The 21,448-nt window shown below is 33.0% G+C and overlaps 1 protein-coding gene across 1 annotated transcript in view; it reads left to right on the forward strand.

The window, feature by feature from the left end:
• The window catches only part of LOC127712846 (DNA replication ATP-dependent helicase/nuclease DNA2-like), a 257,582-nt gene that overhangs the window by 192,592 nt on the left and 43,542 nt on the right, over positions 1–21,448 (forward strand). The window contains exons 12-13 of the mRNA XM_052219453.1: positions 6,430–6,558; positions 16,099–16,292. Of these exons, the coding sequence (XP_052075413.1) occupies positions 6,430–6,558; positions 16,099–16,292 (323 nt within the window). The remainder of the gene's footprint in view (positions 1–6,429; positions 6,559–16,098; positions 16,293–21,448) is intronic.

Consider the following 21,448-nt stretch of genomic DNA (forward strand, 5'->3'; position numbering starts at 1 on the left):
GGCAGGACAGAGATTACAACTAAAAAAAAAGGCAGGACAATATTTTTCGTCCTAGCCCAGTCTGTTTTCGACTTATGAGTTTGAAATCCTTTTGGCATATTTCGTCTCTAATGATGGAATGTGTAGGGACTTTATCTATTTCGTTTTGTAGACAGAAAACAAGTCTCGTTATCCCAATTTTTATTTTTATTTTCTAACATTGAGTTTTCCATGTATAGTTTATACAAAATCTGACAATACTGCATAACCTGTAGCTTGCAAAATGCTCTGTGGCCCAAACTTTTTATTATGTTTTTCAAAAAAGAATAAACTACATTTTTGCAAATAATTAAAAAAAAATCTATCGATTTTAATTTAGACCACACTCATGAAAACTATAAGAGAGAGAGAGAGAGAGAGCGAGAAAGAAAAACTGTTGACATCAAAAAAACATATCTACAAATTAATCAAAGCAATACCAAAATAATTCATGGACTTTAACAATTTTTAAAGATTTATGATTTTTTTCTTTTTCTTTGAAAACACATATAAATAGAGAGAAGCTGCAAAGAACCAAGAAAATCACTATGGACAAGAAAATAAGTGACGGAATTCATTAATTGGCTTCTTATTATAAGTTATAGGGGTCATTGTCCATCAATGACTTTACCAATTTAAAAAATAAAATATTCTCCGAGTGGATACATACATAAACCTGGGCACTATCTTACTTGGTGTTGGAAAAAATGGTTGGCACTGCTGTAAATGATGTATTTCTTTTTTTGAAATTTGACGATTTAGACTGGAGGCTCTAGGTCAAATTTCATTAGGTTTCATATAGACTTCATGTATAAGTGAAAATTATACAACAGAATCTACCATACTTTATATTTGGGTTGGCCCCCCCTAGCAGTAAGATTCTTCCACCTATCAATTCTTTTTGTTTTATTTCGTGGAAAAGAAAATTCAAATTTTCAGATACCTCTAACAAGGCCGGGTATGGGGGTCACATTCTCATATAGCTCTCAGTCCAACGCTTTACCGTATTATTTGTCATATCAGTTGATCTTTGTTTTTTAAGATTAAGACTCCAGATGCTTATGTTTTATTTCGTGGAAAACGGGAGTGGTAAATACAAATTCTCCGCTAACTCTTACATAGATGTGATTTTATATGAGTAAAATTTGACCCTCACAGTCATAACCGAAGTCTTATAAGCACAATATTATGTTGTATATATTAACACACAACATAGATAAATATTTTCTTAAATATTGTTCATAAAAAAAAAGTCTAGTTTTTAATCATAAAAAAAAATCCAAACAAAACATGTAAAATATAGGCAAATCTGTATTCAAGTACAAATATATAGCGATGGGTAATTCTTTTTCTTTATGAATTTATGGAAAACTTTCTTTGTATATCATTTTGACTCAGAACTTGCAAATGAAGAAGAAAAAATCCTGGGGATTTGTCCCTCATTCTTTTCCATAGAATTGCAGTTTCAATTCACATAATTCTGTAATGTTTTACGCATCGTTATTGTCTTTCAATTTAACATAAAACGATTTAATATTTGTACTATATTCGAAGTCAACACCAAAAATCTTCAATTTTGCACAAGTACACGTCATCCTATCATTGTTTTATTTTGACTTTACGTTCTGTTTTTTTAACTTAACATTTTACTGTTTCAAGTCAACACATTGTATGATAAGCCTCTCGTGACGTCATAGTGATATAACATCGTGCTATCTGAGCTCAACAACACGTACTTTCAACTGTACGTTGTGTAGTTTTGACTGAGCATATTGTATGGCAAGCCTATTGTGATATTATTATGATATAACATCGTGCTATCATAGCTCAACATCACATACTTTCAACTGTACGTTGTGTAGTTTTAAATGAGCATATTGTATGGTAAGCCTATCTTGACATTCAAATGATATAACAACATGCTATCTTAGCTTAACATCATCTAGTTTCAACTGAAAATTATGTAGTTTTAAATGAGCATATCGTGTGGTAAGCCTATCGTCACATTCTAATGATATAACAACGTGCTATCTTAGCTTAACATCACGTACTTTCAGCTGTACGTGGTGTGATTTTAAATGAGAAAATTGTGTAATAAGTCTATCGTGACATTATAATGATATAACATCGTGCTGTCTTAGCTGAACAACACGTACTTTCAACTGTACGTCGTGTAGTTTTAAATGAGCATATTGTATGGCAAGCCTATCGTGATATTATTATCATATAAGATATTGCTATCATAGCTCAACATCACGTACTTTCAACTGTACGTCGTGTAGTTTTAAACGAGCATATGGCTTGGTAAGCCTATCGTGACATTCTAATGATATAACAACGTGCCATCTTAGCTTAATATCACGTACTTTCAACTGTACGGTGTGTAGTTTTAAACGAGCAAACTGTATAATAAGCCTACTGTGACATTATAGTGATATAACATCGTGCTATCGTAGCTTAACATTACAAAATTTCAACTGTACGTCCTGTAGTTTCAAGTGAGCATCTTAGCTGAACACGTTGTATCGTGTTGTTTTAAGTCAACAAATTGTATGGTAAGCCTTTCGTTTCAATATAGTGGTGTAGCATCGTGTTACCTTAACTGTACATCATGTACTTTCAACTGTGCATCATGGTGTTTTAAATCAACAAATTGCATGATAGACCAATTGTAATATCACAATGATATAACATCGTACTATCTCAGCTCAACATTAATTAATAACAAGTCAGCACCATACATTTTAGCTATTCATTTTATTTATTATCATAGCTGTCGATGTAGATGACTGAGCAGTATCCATCTGCAAGCTAACATCATGCAACGTCAACTTCACATCATGTACTTTAAACCCAACGTTACGTGTGTTTGGCATATCATCACAACATCGTGACTTATCATTATACTATCACGACTAAAGCACTTGTCATTGCAAGTCAACATTGCGCAGATTCAACTTAGCATATTGTAATTTAGAGTTAGCATTTTGATGACTCGATTCAACATCACGCTGTCTTAACTTTACATTTTAAGCTTCAGCATAACGTTTTGTAAATCTCTAATATATGACAGCTGAGGCTTTCCATATGATTTGATGGGAACTACTTGTGAAAGATCATTGATATTTTGTATGAAGTTGCATTACTATCAGTACATATCAATATGACAACAATTTTGAGGCTCTGTCCCCTAGGCCATGGTCAAGTGACTTTGAATTAATTAGCCATTTTCAATCTTAAGTTAGTTTGATAGGAACTACTTGTGATAGATTAATGATATTTTGTATGAAGTTGCATTACTATCAGTACATATCAGTTTGACGACAATTTTGAGGCTCGCCACCGGAGGATGGTCCAGTAGCCTTGAATTGATTAGCAATTTTAAATGTTAAGTTTTCTGCTTAAGTTAGATTGATAGGAACTACTGGTGATAGATCAATGATATTTTGTGTAGAGTAAATTAATGCATTGCTATCAGGACATATCAATTTGACGACTATTTTGAGGCCCTCCCCCCTAGGTCATGGTCCAGAGACTTTGAATTTATAAGCAATTTTCAATGTTAAGTTTTCGGCTTAAGTTAGTTTACTACTGCAATAGATCAATGATATTTTCTATAAAGTTGCATTACTATCAGTACATATCAGTTTGACGACTATTTCGAGGCCCTACCCACTAGTTGGTCCAGCAACTATGAATTAATTAGCAATCTTGCTGTCCATCAGATTGTCTTTTTCTGAATTTTACGTCGACAGGCAAGACATATCTCTGTGTCAACAGTTTATTTAAAAATTCACTACCAGTCCAAAGAATATCATCCACATGCATAAAGAACACAATTTCAAGATGATCTTCAAAGTTCCAGTAAAATAGTACATTTGTATAAGAAAAGTACTGAACTCCAAGGTAAATTCAATAGGGGAAGTCCATAACAACAGAAAATATCAATTGTTATCAACCAATGGAACAAGTGGAAAATAAATATTATATTCCTGACTTGGTACAGGCAAGTTTTCCTCAATCCACGAAAATTGATACCCACGAAAATAAATGAATCCACAGTATTTAATCAAAAAAGTTGTAGTAGTTGGTAAATTTGACAAACGCCAACAAAAAAGAATTTGTAGTTGATTATATTAAGTAAATTGACAAAGACGCAGATAAGAGAAGTTTTTGTAGTTGATATTACATAGATGTGTAAACAAAATGAAAACAACACTGTAAAATCCTCTTGCAATTGAATCTCAAATCAGGAACGCCCCAAGTTCAAAATCCTATAGTGGGATGCATAAATACAGAGTCACGTCAAAGGTCATAATAGCATGAAGACAAATAAAGGGAAAACTGTAAATAAAAAGATACCGGTACACAACTTCAGCACCTAGAATTTATAAATCAAGATCATCTTTTATTATTTGTGAAGTAGATACTGAATATGTATCTGTTTGGTCTTGGTATGTTCTGGTGAACTTTTTGAGAAAAAGGGCTAGTTTTCTTTGACAAAACCCAGGCTCATTAATTTTTTCCTCAGATACTGGTGACTTTTTACAAAGTCTGAGTAGGAGCTGCAAGCTCTTGAATATCGTATGAGTTGAGAAATGTATATTCCATACACAGGTGAAATTGGTATATGCCATTTTGTTTTTCTTTGTTGACAAAGTTGTTTGTTTTTCATAATGATTTAGATTATAACACAATGTTGACTGCTGTACCCCAATTTTTGACTTTTTTAGCTCACCTGGCCCAAAGGGTCAAGTGAGCTTTTCTCATCACTTGGCGTCCGTCGTCAATCGTCGTCTTCCGTCAACTTTTGCAAAAATCTTCTCCTCTGAAACTACTGGACCAAATTTTACCAAACTTGGCAACAATCATCATTGGGGTTTCTAGTTTAAAAAACGTGTCTGATGACCCCGCCTGCCAACCAAGATGGCTTGACATGGCTAAAAATAGAACATAGGGTAAAATGCAAGTTTTGTCTATTATTTTGAAAACCGTTATATATAGATATACCAAATGTTCATTAACATCAGGCGACTTCTCATAGGAGTTATTGCCCTTAAATGACAAATTTTACCATTTTTTTTCATTTTTGCCTTTTATTGTGAAATCTATAATAGACAGAGGGAAACTTTAAGCTGTAAAAATTATCAGCAAGACAAGATCTACGAATAAGTATGCATGGTCTAAATCGTCAGTCTACTCCTTATAAGAGTTTTTGCCCTTTGAAGACAATTTTTACCAATTTTTAGCGTTTTTGCATTATATCTTAAAAATTATAATAGATAGAAACTTAAATCAGCAAAAATGATCAGCAAGACAAGATCTACATTTAATATAAATAAAGGAAATTTTCCGATGACTCCTTATAGGAGTTATAATGCCCTTTAATGACAATTTTAAACAAATTTTTTTGCGTTTTGCCTTATATGATAAAAATTATAATAGATAAATAGAAACTTTAAATAACAAAAATGATCAGCAAGGCAAGATCTACAAACAAGTCAAAATTTGATGATATAGTTAGTAGACTGTCACCCTTCATAGGAGTAATTGCCCTTAAATGAGGATTTTTTTTTACCCTCTTTTGTGTTTTGAGCAAAAACTGGAGAAGATAAGAGAGAAACTAAACAGACAAAATGATCAGCAATACAAGGTCAACAAAAAAGAAATTTTTGTCATGTATTCTATTCTTGTCAATGTTGGAGAAAGCCCATTGTTGAGTATGCACATAGACCTAGGTGAGCGACACAGGTTCTCCAGTTACGTATTATGTCTGTTTGTTTTGCTCACACATTGTTGTCAATTTAATGGAATTCTATGCGACTGTCACTCAATTGAGAAGTTAAGCTAGCTATAAAACCAGGTTTAATCCGCCATTTTCTACATTAGGAAATGCCTGTACAAAGCCAGGAATATGACAGTTGTTTTCCATTCGTTTGATGTGTTTGAGCTTTTGATTTTGCCATTTGATAAGAGACTTTCCGTTTTTGAATTTTCCTTGGAGTTCAGTATTTTTGTTATATTTTATTTTTGCTTTCCAATCTAAGGCTATGATGGCAATACACAATGTCATGTGGTAAATGTTTAGATCTATGGTATTAAATGATTAAGCTTGTACTGTACACACAGCGCATATAGGAACTGTCTCAAAGACATATATAATTGCCTGATCATTATACCTGATATTTGATAAACATTAACATTAACATCGAAATGCCTACGTTTTGTTAAAAGGGAAATATGGTTGGTATTTATTAATGATTATTTTATACTGCAATGTAGTCTTTAGTTTTACTTGCAGATCTACAAGTGAAGTTTTATTGTTGAAATATAAAATATCATGTGGTAACCTGCCCGTATAGGGGCTGTATCAATAACATAAATAATTTCCTGTATTTTTGACATCTTCAGCATAATATAGAGTTCATACGACTTGGAAAGACCAGTAAAATTCACCCACAGATACAGAGATTTTCAGCTGATCTACTGACACGGAAACTTCAAACTGTTGGTGATCTGAGACAATTCTATAGTCAACAGGTATTTTGTACATTATTAACAATTGTTCTCCTTTTTTAGCTCACGTGGCCCACAGGGCCAAGTGAGCTTTTCTCATCACTTGGCGTCCGTCGTTAACTTTTACAAACATCTTCTCTGAAGAAACTACTTTGCCAAATTTAACCAAACTTGGCCACAATCATCATTGGGGTATCTACTTTTAAAAAATGTGTCTGATGACCCCACCTGCCAACCAAAACAGTCGACATGGCTAAAAATAGAACATAGGTGTAAAATGCAAGTTTTGTCTATTATTTTGAAAACAGTAATAAATAGAGAAAATTTGTTCAGACTGATGAGCTCTACCTATTGTTCAAAAACATCAAAACTGTCAGATGACTTCTTATAGGAGTTATTGCCCTTAAATGACAAATTTTTCCATTTTTTTTTTTCATTTTTGAAAACTATAATAGATAGAAACTTTAAATTGCAAAAATGATCAGCAAGACAAGTTCTGCAAATAAGTCTCATGGTCAAAATTGTCAGTCAACTCCTTATTAGCCCTTTGATGACGATTTTTACCAATTTTTATATGACCGCAAAATTTTTGCGGTCGTATATTGGTATGACGTTGGCGTCGTTGTCGTCGTCGTCCGAAGACATTTGGTTTTCGCACTATAACTTTAGTATAAGTTAATAGAAATCTATGAAATTAAAACACAAGGTTTATGACCACAAAAGGAAGGTTGGGATTGATTTTTGGAGTTTTGGTCCTAACAGTTTAAGAATTAGGGGCCAAAAAAGGGCCCAAGAAGCATTTTTCTTGGTTTTCGCACAATAACTCTAGTATAAGTAAATAGAAATCTATGAAATTTTAACACAAGGTTTATGACCACAAAAGGAAGGTTGGGATTGATTTTGGGAGTTTTGGTCCCAACAGTTTAGGAATTAGGGGTAAAAAAGGGCCCAAATAAGCATTTTTCTTGGTTTTTGCACAATAACTTTAGTATAAGTAAATAGAAATCTATGAAATTTAAACACAAGGTTTATGACCACAAAAGGAAGGTTGGGATTGATTTTGGGAGTTTTGGTCCCAACAGTTTAGGAATTAGGGTCCAAAAGGGTCCAAAATTAAACTTTGTTTGATTTCATCAAAAATTGAACTATTGGGGTTCTTTGATATGCCGAATTTAACCGTGTATTTCGATTCTTAATTTTTGGTCCCATTTTTCAAATTGGTCTACATTAAGGTCCAAAGGGTCCAAAATTAAAATTAGTTTGATTTTAACAAAAATTGAATTCTTGGGGTTCTTTGATATGCTGAATCTAAACATGTACTTAGTTTTTTTATTATGGGCCCAGTTTTCAAGTTGGTCCAAATCGGGGTCCAAAATTAAACTTTGTTTGATTTCAACAAAAATTGAATATATGGGGTTCTTCGATATGCTGAATCTAACCATGTATTTAGATTTTTGATATTTGGGCCCGGTTATCAAATTGGTCCACATTGAGGTCAAAAGGGTCCAAAATTGAACTTTATTTGATTTCATCAAAAATTGAATTCTTGGGGTTCTTTGATATGCTGAATCTAACCATGTATTTAGATTTTGGATATTGGAATACCACAAAGGGTTGGTAAGAATTGTCTTTGGGAGTTATGGCTCAAACCGTTAAGGAGTAAGGTGCAAAAAAGGGGGAAAAGGGTTTCCAAGTTAATGGACAATTACTTAAGTACAAAACATAATTTAAAAGGCAGTGTAAGGTTGGTAATTGAAACTCATTTGAATATCTCACCTAAACTGCTTTTAAATTATGTATATTGGAAATTTGCCAAAAACTTTATTATTAATAAATTCCATTGGAAATTTGCCAATAACTTTAGTTGAATGAACTTCATTGGAAATTTGCCAATATAAAATGTTGCTGATGAAGCTTTTTTGTTTATCTCACCTAAACTGCTTTTAAATTATGTATATTGGAAATTTGCCAAAAACTTTATTATAAATAAATTCCACTGGAAATTTGCCAATAACTTTAGTTTAATGAACTTCATTGGAAATTTGCCAATATAAAATGTTGCTGATGAAGCTTTTTTGTTTATCTCACCTAAACTGCTTTTAAATTATGTATATTGGAAATTTGCCAAAAACTTTATTATTAATAAATTCCATTGGAAATTTGCCAATAACTTTAGTTTAATAAACTTCATTGGAAATTTGCCAATATAAAATGATGCTGGTGAAGCTTTTTTGTTTATTTTTAGCCATGATTATTATGTCATTTTCTATTTTAATAGGGTCCAAAATTAAACTTATTTTGATTCTAATAAAAATTGAACTCTTGGGGTTCTTTGATATGCTGAATCTAAACATGTATTTAGATTTTTGATTATGGGCCCAGTATTTAGTTGGTACAAATCAAGGTCCAAAATCACTCTTTGTTTGATTTCAACAAAAATTGAATATATGGGGTTCTTTGATATCCTGAATCTAACTGTGTATTTAGATTTTTGGATTTTGGGCCTTGTTTTATAATTTATCCACATTGAGGTCCTTAAGGTCCAAAATGAAACTTTGTTTGATTTCATTAAAAATTGAATTATGGGGGTTCTTTGATACACTGAGAGTTATGGTCCTAACAGTTTAGGAATTAGGGGTCAAAAAAGGGCCCAAATAAGAATTTTTCTAGTTTTCAGACAATAACTTGTGGAATGGTGTATGGATCTCTGAAATTATACCACAAAGGGATGGTAAGAATTGTCTTTGGGAGTTATGGCTCAAACCGTTAAGGAATAAGGCGCAAAAAAGGGAGGAAAAGGGTTTCCAGGTTAATGGACAATTACTTAAGTACAAAACATAATTTAAAAGGCAGTGTAAGGTTGGTAATTGAAACTCATTTGAATATCTCACCTAAACTGCTTTTAAATTATGAATATTGGAAATTTGCCAAAAACTTTATTATTAATAAATTCCATTGGAAATTTGCCAATAACTTTAGTTTAATGAACTTCATTGGAAATTTGCCAATATAAAATGTTGCTGATGAAGCTTTTTTGTTTATCTCACCTAAACTGCTTTTAAATTATGTATATTGGAAATTTGCCAGCCATGACTATGATGTCATTTTCTATTTTAATACTTTTATGATGTATTTAAATGGGCTTTTATGGTTGCAAAGTCCATTGGAAATTTGAATTGAGATTATGACCATGCAGTTCTTGAGGGAAAGATAACCTTATTTTACATGATTTCAAAAACAACAGTAAATACAGGTGAGCAATACAGGCTCTTGAGAGCTTCTAGTTTTCAGACAATAACTTGTGTTTATGTGTATGCATCTCTCTGAAATTGTAATGCAAGGTACCATACCACAAATGGAAGGCTGGGATTGAGTTTGGGGGTAATTGCCCCAAACGTTCAGGAATTGGGGGCCACAAGGGGGTAAAAAACAAGAATTTTTCTAGTTTCCAGACAATAACTTGTGTTTAAGTGTATGGATCTTTCTGAAATTGTACTGCAAGGTACCATACCACAAAGGAAAAGCTGGAATTGAGTTTGGGGGTAATTACTAAAAGGGGGTAAAAAAATATTAAGGGGGGGGGGGATTTTTTTTTTCATAATTTTTTTGTTTTTCTTTCTTAAAATTTTCCATTTTTGCATTTATTATTTCTGATTTATATTTAAATGCAAAAAATACTGATATGGCAGGAGATACACACCAAACATGACTTGTAAATTATTATATGAAGTATTGTGCAACAGCACACTATTGCACAATAGCAAGAAATCTTCAATTGCACAGTATTGCGCAATAGCAAGAAATTTTCAATTGCACAGTATTGCAGAATAGCAAGAAATATCCAATTGCACAGTATTCCGCAATAGCACAATAGTGCCCAATAGCCAGAAATCTTCAATTGCATAGTATTGCGCAAAAGCAAGAAATATCCAATTGCACAGTATTGTGCAATTGCAAGAAATCTTCAATTGAAAATTAATACAAATATTTCAACCCATTTCAAATTTTTAAGATTTTTCACCACATTTATTTTGTGTCAGAAACCTATATTATGTCAAAAATTTGATCACAATCCAAATTCAGACAGTATCAAGCTTGAATATTGTGTCCAAACTTGCACCAACTGTTCAGGGTTCGACCTCAGCGGTCGTATCAGGCTGCGCTCAGCGAAGCATTTTATTTGCATTGTTGCCTTATATCTTAAAAATTATGGTAGATAGATGTAACTTAAATTAGCAAAAATGATAAACAAGACAAGATCTACAATTAAAAGAATATGAAGGAAATCGTCTGAAGACTCCTTATTGGAGTTATTGCCCTTTAATGACAATTTTTACCTTTTTTTTACTTTTTGCCTTTTATTGTTAAAAATTATAATAGATAAATAGAAACTTTAAATCACAAAAATGATCAGCAAGGCAAGATCTACTAACAAGTCAAATTTTGCCAATATAGTTAGTAGACTGTCACTCTTTAAAGGAGTGATTGCCCTTAAATGAGGATTTTTTTACCCTCTTTTGTGTTTTGAGCAAAAACTGGAGAAGATAAGAGAGAAACTAAACAGACAAAATGATCAGCAATACAAGGTCAACAAAAAAGAAATTTTTGTCATGTATTCTATTCTTGTCAATGTTACCGCCGCTAGTGTTAGAGTAACTTACCTTTGCACATCCCCAAAATTGGTTTCTTTTCTCTAACTTTAGTTTGTCTCAACCAAATGTTATAAAACTTATACACAATGCTTATTACCACAAAACACAGATCAATTGGGTGGCGTCACTTTTATCGTTCATGAGTTATGCCCCTTTATAAATTTTTGTTGAATATGCACATAGACTAAGGTGAGCAACACAGGCTCTTTAGAGCCTCTAGTTTAGTTCAAATTAGCTTTACTGTTACATCTGGGACATAATATATTGACAGGATTTGACACTTGAAACTTGTATCGATTACATTGTTAGGTCATTTTATAATTACCGATATGATACGGAAATGGAGATGTATCACATTACCTATATGTACTCGCAATTATTGACAATGATATATGGCCCTACATTATACCAATTCAAAACAGTTTGAAAACAATGATTGGAAATTTTCTTGTATTTTATAACAATAATGTAAAAATATTTAATTAATTCTAAAATGAAAAAATGAACAATTATACAGAAACTAAAGTTGTTTTTAAAAGAGAAAACAGCAGTTGCGATTAAAACTTTCTCTCCCTTTTGTTACTATTTTCTTATCATGAAACAATAAAAAACGAACTTTACCCTAAAAAGTGCTCAAATGTGGGTTTTTACGAACAGATTATTAAAGAAAATTGTGTATGCTTTAAATCTTAAAAATAAATAATTTTATTTGATATTATTTGTGTTAGTCACAAATTTTTTTCTTAGTAGAAAATTATTATTATAATTATTATACATTTGATTGCTGATAAAAAGAGCATATCTTTTATTTTATTTTTAACAATGAATGAGTTGTTATTTATTTTGTCTGATACAATATTTACTCTTTGATTTTGAATGTACAGCAAAGAATATTCCTTCTTTGTCTTAATAATAGAAAATATTTAATTAATTCCAAAAGGGTCTCTTAAAAACACTGCAAAGGACTCCTTTTTGGCACAAAGGACCACAAAGGAGTTTAATAAGAGCACAAAGGACCTTCAATTCCCTTTTCTGCAAGGAAACAATGAAGAAAATGTTTTTAAAAAATTTTAAATCATGAAAATTGCGATTTTTAACATGAACGACTTGGTGAAATCACCGGACCGGTTCAGAACCGACTCTATATCCGGTTTATGTCATATATAGCTTATGTTTGCGAATTTTTAAACCCTTGACCACCAATAAGTTGATTGACCTTTAACATTGATATCATCCAAAATGGAAGGGGAATATCCAACTAATATCAAATTGGATGTAGACAAAATTATAAAATGGGGGGTATTAGTCCCGCTATGCAGACAGCTCTAGGTTCATCAGTTTCATCAGGTATTGGTTTTCTAAATAAAATCTTTTATATTGCAACTTGTAGGAAAATTTCCAGCAATATTATTTGGGCAAATGCCTCCCAGACCAGTGGCAGTTGCACATGATCATAGGAAACCCAGACCATTTTTTAGGGTGGATGAAATCTCTTCAATTATAACTGTGTTTTTTAGCTCCCCAGGCCCTAAGGGCCAAATGTGCTTTTCTCATCACTTGGCATCTGTTGTCGCTAACTTTAAAAAAAATCTTCTCTGAAACTTCTGGGCCAAATTTAACCAAACTTGGCCACAATCATCATTGGGGTATTTAGTTTAAAGAATGTGTTTGATGACCCTGCCTGCCAACCAAAATGGTAGACATGGTTTAAAATAGAATATAGGAGTTATTGTCCTTAATGACAAATTTTACAATTTTAGTATGCGAGACATAGGTATTACTATCTGGCGGCGGCGTGTAAAACTATTTGTATAAAGCTTTATATTTCAGAAGGTAGAAGTTCCATCAAATCTTGTTTGCAGAAACGTTATGTTACGAAGTTTCTGTCAACCAAATGTCCATTGTCCTTGACCTTATTTTCATGGTTCAGCAACTGCATGTCCGTCAGACAGAGTTCACCTGACCTCGATCTCATTTCATGGATCAGTGATCAAGGTTAAAGTTACGTGATTAAGTCTGTTTCTCAAATACTATAAGCAGTAGGTCAACTATATTTGGTGTATGGAATGATTGTAATGGGTACATGTCAGTCTGGCAGGTTTCATCTGACCTTGACCTCATTTTCATGGTTCATTGGTCAATGTTAAGTTTTTGTGTTTTTGTCTGTTTTTCAAGTACTATAAGCAATAGGTCAACTATATTTGGTGTAAGGAATGATTGTAAGGTGTACAAGTCTGTCTGGCAGGTATCGTCTGACCTTGACCTCATTTTCATGGTTCATTGGTCAATGTTATGTTTTTGTGTTTTTGTCTGTTTTTCAAGTACTATAAGAAATAGGTGAACTGTATTTGGTGTATGGAATGATTGTAAGGTGTACATGTCTGTCTTGCAGGTATCATCTGACCTTGACCTCATTTTTATGGTTCATTGGTCAATGATAAGTTTTTGTGCTATGGTCTGTTTTTCAAATACTTATAGCAATAGGTCAGCTTTATTTGGAGTATGGAATGATTGTACGGTACACATGTCTGTCTGGCAGGTATCATCTGACCTTGACCTCATTTTCATGATTCATTGGTCGATGTTAAGTTTTTGTGTTTTGGTCTTTTTTTCAATTAGCATACACAATAGGTCAACTACATTTGGTGTATAAAAAAATTATAAGGTGTATATGTCTGTCTGACATGATTAATCTAATCTTGACCTCATTGTCATAGATCTTTAAAAATGTTAAGTTTCTGTAATGATTTTAGTAAAACCTTTATCTTTTAAAAGACTTTCAACATAAAATCAATGGTCAGTAAAGCAGGGGAGACATTTCAGCATGTGCACTCTTGTTTTCATTTTTTGTCTATTATCTTGGAAAATATAATAGGTATAGAGAAATTTTTTATTGCAATAATGATCAACAAGAAATATATCTACAAGTATTTAAACATGTAAAAAGTCGTCAGATGACTCCTTATTAGGGCCCCGCCGAAATACGGACGCCCTATAGTGATCAGTCTGTCCGTCCGTCCGTCCATCCGTCCGTAACAAAATGTGTCGCTCTATATCTAGAGAACCGTTATGATTTCAAAGTTTATATTTGACATGTATATTAACCAACACCAGAGGGTGTGTCATAATGTATGTACAACTTCCTAGGTCAAAGGTCAAGGTCAAAAACTTTGGTTTTAGTTGACCACCCCATGTCCTATGGTAAAGATCGTGTCCGCTCTATATCTTGAGAACCATTATGATTTCAAAGTTTATACTTGACATGTATATTAACCAACACCAGAGGGTGTGTCATAATTTATGTACAACTTCCTAGGTCAAAAGTCAAGGTCAAAAACTTTGGTTTTAGTTGACAACCCCACGTCCTATGGTAAAGATCGTGTCCGCTCGATATCTTGAGAACCGTTATGATTTCAAAGTTTATACTTGACATGTATATAAACAAACACCAGAGGGTGTGTCATAGTTTATGTACAACTTCCTAGGTCAAAGGTCAAGGTCATAAACTTCGGTTTCAGTTGACAACCCCATGTCCAATGATAAAATGCAAACTTTTTACCACACATTATTCACAGCGGGGCCCACGGAGATGGCTCCCATCTCAATGATATCTAGTTTGAGTTATTGCCCTTAAATTATGAATTGAACGATTTTTTGGCATTTATGCCTAATATGTTAAAATCTTTAAAGAGCCAAAATTATCAGCAAGACATGATCTACGGATTAGTCAAATGGCCAAAATCGTAAGTAGACTGCTTATTGGAGTTATTGTTCGTTGATGATGATTTATACCAATTTTTATTGTTTTTAACCAATTATCTTGAAAACTAGAATAGAAAGATACATTTTAAACAACAATAATGATCAGGAAGACAAGATCTACAAATTTGTCAACCCCCTATTCGAAAAATGATCAGTAAGACAAGGTCTACAAATAAGTTAAATTTTGCCAAAATAATTAGTAGAGTCTGTAATGGAGTGTTTGCCCTTAATTGACAATTTTGTTTACCCTTTTTTTTTTTTTTGGAGGGGGGGGGGGGGGATAAAACTGAAGAAGATTGAGAGAAACTGTCAACAGAAAAAATTATCAGTAATACAAGATAACAAAAAAGAGATTTTTATCATGAATTCTATTCTATGAAAATAAGAAGATGTGGTATGATTGCCAACGGAACTTTCCACCAGAGACCTAGTGACATATAAGTTAATAACTATAGGTCACTGTATGACTTCAATAATGAGCAAAACCCATACCACATAGTAAGCTATAAAAGGCCCCGAAATGACAAATGTAAAAAAATCAAACAAGAAAACTAATACATAGGTCACTGTATGGTTTCAACAATGAGCAAAACCCATACCACATAGTAAGCTATAAAAGACCCTGAAATGACAAATGTAAAAAAATTCAAATGAGAAAACTAATGGCCTTATTTATGAACAAAACAATAAACGAAAAACAAATATGATATACAGCAACAAATGACAACCACAGAATTACAGGCTCCTGACTTGGTACAGGCACACACAGAATGTAGCCTGGTTAACCATGTTTGCTGGTGCAAAATTCTCCCCCTAACCTGGGACAGTGGTGTAACGGTACAACATAAGAACAAACTATAAAAATCAGTTGAAAAGGGCTTAACTCATCAGATAGATACAAAGTACATAAAAACCCTAACAAAAACACAATTTAGGAGCGTGTCCATTGTTCAAGATGCATACCCCAGCTGAGTTTGATTATTCTTTTGGTATCTGTCACCTAAATTTTACTATTATACTTAGGGATGCAGTCATAAATGTTTTTGTTGTCATAAAATAGAATGACAAAAGATACATGTGTCTGATTAACAAATTAACACTGCCTTCTGACTTAATACTTTCATGTCTTTTTCTACTTCATTTTTTGTAGAGAATAGTTGCAACTAGTTGTTTGGGTACAAACCATCCAGTGTTTACACAGAAAAGGTTTGATGTATGTGTTGTAGATGAAGCATCCCAAGTTTTATTACCAGCATGCCTTGGCCCACTTTTCTGTGCTGACAAATTTGTTCTTGTTGGAGATCCTAAACAGTTGCCACCTGTAATGCAGAGTAGAGAGGCTAGGTAATGTTACAGTGGCCTTTTGCATATACTTGTTAGATCTTCAGCAAATGTTGGCACTTGAAAGGGGATGACCTCAAATAGCAATTGAAATATAAAGAAACACTGTTTTTGTCTCATCTGCGATGAAAGTCGCAGAATGGGAGACATAAGGATAACAATCAATAAAGTCAATTATATTTGGTGTATGGCACAATTTTAAGGTGTACATGTCTATCTCCAGGGTTCATATAATCTTCGGGGCCTATGACCTTGACCTCATTTTCATGGTTCATTGGTCAATGGTCAGATTTTGTGGTTTTATCTGATTCTCAAGAAACTATTAGCGATAGGACCACTATATCTGGTGTATGAAATGATTGTAAGGTGTATATGTCTGTCTGGCATGGTTTATCTGACCTCATTTTCATAGAACATTAATATATTAAGTTTATGTGATACTTGTAGTAAAACCGTCATACTACAGACTTTCAACATGAATTCACTAGTCTGTTGTTATTTATGTATTATTGTCATTTTGTTTATTTTCTTTTGTTTCCTTTTCTAACATCGGACTCGGACTTCTCTTAAACTGAGTTTTACTGTGCGTACTGTTGTACGTTTGTTTTTTCTACATTGGCTAGAGGTATAGGGGGAGGGTTGAGATCTCAAAAAACCTGTTTAACCCCGCCGCATTTTTGCGCCTGTCCCAAGTCAGGAGCCTCTGGCCTTTGTTAGTCTTGTATCATTTTTAATTTTAGTTTCTTGTGTATAATTTGGAGTTTAGTATGACGTCCATTATCACTGAACTAGTATACATATTTGTATGGGGCCAGCTGAAGGACGCCTCTGGGTGCGGGAGTTTCTCGTTGCATTGAAGACCCATTGGTGGCCTTCGGCTGTTGTCTGCTCTATGGTCGGGTTGTTGTCTCTTTGATACATTCCCCATTTCCATTCTCAATTTTAATGATAAGTAAAACAGGCAAGTCATTTCAGTGTGTGCACTCTTGTTTCAAACACTATAACAGTTAACAGCTAAAATGATCATCAATATTAGATATATTTTGACAAGTGAGTCATTCAGGCTCTCAAGATTCTCTTATATAGAGTTTGGCTATGTTGGACAAAGGACCAAAACCAGTCTATAGTATGGTGATGATGGTTGGGCAGGAGAGGGAAATAAGTACACATTTTGTGTTATCAAATCCTACTTGAGTTTTTAACCCAGATACCCGAAATTTCACAGAATGATTGCACACTTGTTGAAATCTGCACCTACTATTACGGAATTGTTTGGGCAATTTTTCACTTTTTTTTTTCGCTCTTCAAAGACAGGACATGTTATGATATACCAATGTCTGTTTGTCCTTCGGCACTTCAAATGATAACTCAAATTTGCTTTATCCAATTCTCATGTGATTATAACACAACATTAAGTTTGATGGAGGAAAACTCCCTTTGGATTTTGAAAATTTTTGCTTTGCCGTTACAGAGTTGCAGTACTTTAACCTTTAGATTTCAGACAATTTTTCACATATCCCACACTAACTCCAGTATGGCTGAATTGATTTCTAAAAGAATTACCTTATTATTGGGATTGATAAAAGGAAGCTCCCTTTTGGGGGAAATTTTTTTGATTTTAACAAAAATTGAATATTTGGTGTTCTTTGAAATGTTGAATCTAACCGTGAATTTAGATTTTGGATTTTTGGCCCCATTCTCAAATTGGTCCACATTGAGGTCCAAAGTGTAAAAAATTTAACTTTGTTTGATGTCATCAAAAACTGAATTCTTGGGGTTCTTTGATATGCTGAATCTAACCATGTATTTAGATTTAGGATATTATACCATAAAAGGTAAATGTCCAATTTCAAATTTTTAAGCTCTTAGACTACATTCTTTCTGTGTCAGAAACCTATGCTGTGTCAAATATTAAATCATAATCCAAATTTAGAGCTGTTCAGGAGAACCTCTGCTGTAGTATCAAGCTGCGCCCTGTGGAACATTTTATTGAAATTGTGAATATAACACACTGTTGGATTTATTAATAAAAATCTGATATGTCATTCCAGAGTTATGGGACTTTGACCATTAGATAAATAAAAGGCATTGAATGCAAAACACAGGGTTTACAATCTGGTGGTGATGGCATAAACTATTTGTATAAAGCTTTATATTTCAGAAGGTAAAAGACCTTGATGTTTCATACATTGTAAACAAATGCCTTATGGTTTCTGTCTGTCATACATCCAGTGTCCTTGACCTCATTTTCATGGTTCAGTGACTGCTTGAAAAAAATTAGATTTTTTATTCATGTAAAATACTCACTTATGAACAATAGGATAACCATATTTGGTATATTGTCTCTTTGAAGGTCTAAATGTCCTTCATACAGGGTTCACCTGACCGCCACTGCATTTCATGGATCAGTGATCAAGATTAAGCTTTCATGTTCAATTGGGTATCTCAGATACTATAAGCAATAGTCAACTATATTTGGTGTGTGGAATGACTGTAAGGTGTACATGGCGGTCTGGCAGGTTTCATTTGACCTTGACCTCATTTTCATGTTTCATTTGTCAATGTTAAGTTTTTGTGGTTTGGTCTGTTTTTCAGATACTATAAGCAATTTGTTGACTATATTTGGTGTGTGGTATGATCGTAAGGTGAACATGTCAGACTTAGCAGGTTTCATCTGACCTTGACTTCATTTTTATGGTTCATTGGTCAATTTGGGCCACGTGAGCTTTTCTCATCACTTGTCATCCGTCGTTGTTAACTTTTACAAAAATCTTCTCCTCTGAAACTACTGGGCCTAATTTAACCAAACTTGGCCACAATCATCATTGGGGTATCTAGTTTAAAAAATGTGTCCGATGACCCCTTCTGCCAACCAAGATGGCTGACATGGCTAAAAATAGGAACAGATGTAAAATGCAAGTTTTGTCTATTATTTTGAAAACCGTTATAAATAGAGAAAATCTGACAGGTCCAAAAATGTTCAGAATGTTGAGCTCTACCTATTGTTTGTATACGTCATAACTGTTAGACACTTCTTATAGGATTTATTTCCCTTAAATGACAAATTTTACCAGTATTTTTCATTTTTGCCTATTATCCTGAAAATTATGATAGAGAAACTTTGAATTGCAGAAATGATCAGCAAGACAAGTTCTACAAATAAGTCTAACATGGTTGAAATCGTCAGTCGACTCCTTATTAGAGTTATTGCCCTTTGATGACGATTTTTACCATTTTTTTGCGTTTTTGCCTTATATCTTAAAAATTATAATAGATAGAAACTTAAATAAGCAAAAACGATAAGCAAGACTAGATCTACAATTTAGGCAATTTGGAGGAAATCATCCAACGACTGCTTATTGGAGGGATTGCCCTTAAATGAGGATTTTTTTTTACCCTCTATTGTGTTTTGAGCAAAAACTAAAGAAGATAGAGAGAAACTAAACAGACTAAATGATCAGTAATACAAGATCAACAAAACAGATATTTATGTCATGAATTCTATTCTTGTCTTCAATGTTGGAGAGTGTTAATATGCACATAGACCAAGGTGAGCCACAGCCTCTAGTTTGTAACTAGGTTTGTTTCTCAGATACTATAAGCAATAGACTAACTATATTCTGTGTATGGTATGAAATTTAATCATGATTAGTAAAGCAGGCAAGACATTTCAGCTTGTGCACTCTTGTTTAAATATCATGCACTAGGTCTAGTATGCTTGGATCAAATTACTGCAAACTTAACACTGTTGTTAGGATTGGTGAATGTAGACTTGTACTTGACACAATATTTATACGTTTAAGAGTATCATAATGCATGTTTTTCTACAGAGCCATTTTATATGCTTCTGATTAAATGCCTTCTAAATATCATGCAGCTCATTTTTCTGGACTTCGGAACTAAGTAATATTTTGGGGGAAAATTTACAAAACACTGTTAGATTTTTGTATTCAACTCCTAAAGTTTCCAATCGAAACTCACACATAGATTGCACACATGTTGAAATTGATCAATTGATTTTATGGAATTGTTTGAGGACCTTTATGTCATTTTTCAAAGGTTTGTAACTTTCACAAAATTTTCAAAACATGGTACCAAATTTGGATTTTTACTCAGAATTTTTTTAAATTTTTTTCCAATTTATATTTTCATATATTTCCATACAAAAATAAGGAGATGTGGTATGATTGCCAATGCGACAACTATACACCAAAGTTCAAATGAACTGCATGTAAGCAAATATAGGCAACCATACAACCTTCAAAAATGAGAAAACCCATACCATATAGTCGGCTATGAAAGACCTCGAAATGATAAAAATGAAACAATTCGATTGAGAAAACTAAAAGCCTAATTTACATGTTCATTATAGTCCATGCTTTATTGTTTATGAAACATTCTTGGCAACCAGGCCATTCGACTCTTTAATCCATTTTAAGCAATTACTTTGAAAATTGTAATAAAATAGCTTACTGTAAAAAGAGTTAATTCTGCAATTGAATAAAAAGTTTTGCAATTTTTGTCTCGCCTGCAACAAAAGTGGCAGTATGCGAGACGTAGGTATTGCTATTCGGTGGCGGCAAAAACTATTTTCATTTTCATTGGTCTTTAATAATGTTAGGTTATGTGATACTTTTAGTAAAACCTTTATCTTAAAGACTTTCAACATAAAATCAATGGTCAGTAAAGCAGGCTTGACATTTCAGCGTGTGCACTCTTGTTTACATTTTTTGCTATTTTCTGGAAATCTATTATTAATTTATAGATAGAGAGAAACTATGAACAGCAATAATGATCAGTAAGATAAGATCTACAAATAAGTCAACATCATCAAAATAGTCAACCAATGCCTTATAGGAGTCATTTACCTTAAACGATATGTTTACCTTCTTTATCTTCCAATTATAATTGATACAGAGAAACTACACAGGAAAAATATCCAGCTATATATGATCTGCAAATAAAGGAAACTGTAAATTGAATCCTAATAGAAGTTATTGCACTTAAAATATAACCTTTTACCCAAATTTTGCATTTTTTTATATATCTAGTCAACAATAATACATAGCGTGAAACTGAAAAAGTAAGATAAGATATCCAAATAAATCAACATGACTGAAATTGTCAATTGTCTTATTTTAGGTATTACTCTTAAATGA

Source organism: Mytilus californianus, unplaced genomic scaffold (assembly GCF_021869535.1).
Source record: "Mytilus californianus isolate M0D057914Y unplaced genomic scaffold, xbMytCali1.0.p SCAF_8, whole genome shotgun sequence".
Lineage (NCBI taxonomy): Eukaryota > Metazoa > Mollusca > Bivalvia > Mytilida > Mytilidae > Mytilus > Mytilus californianus.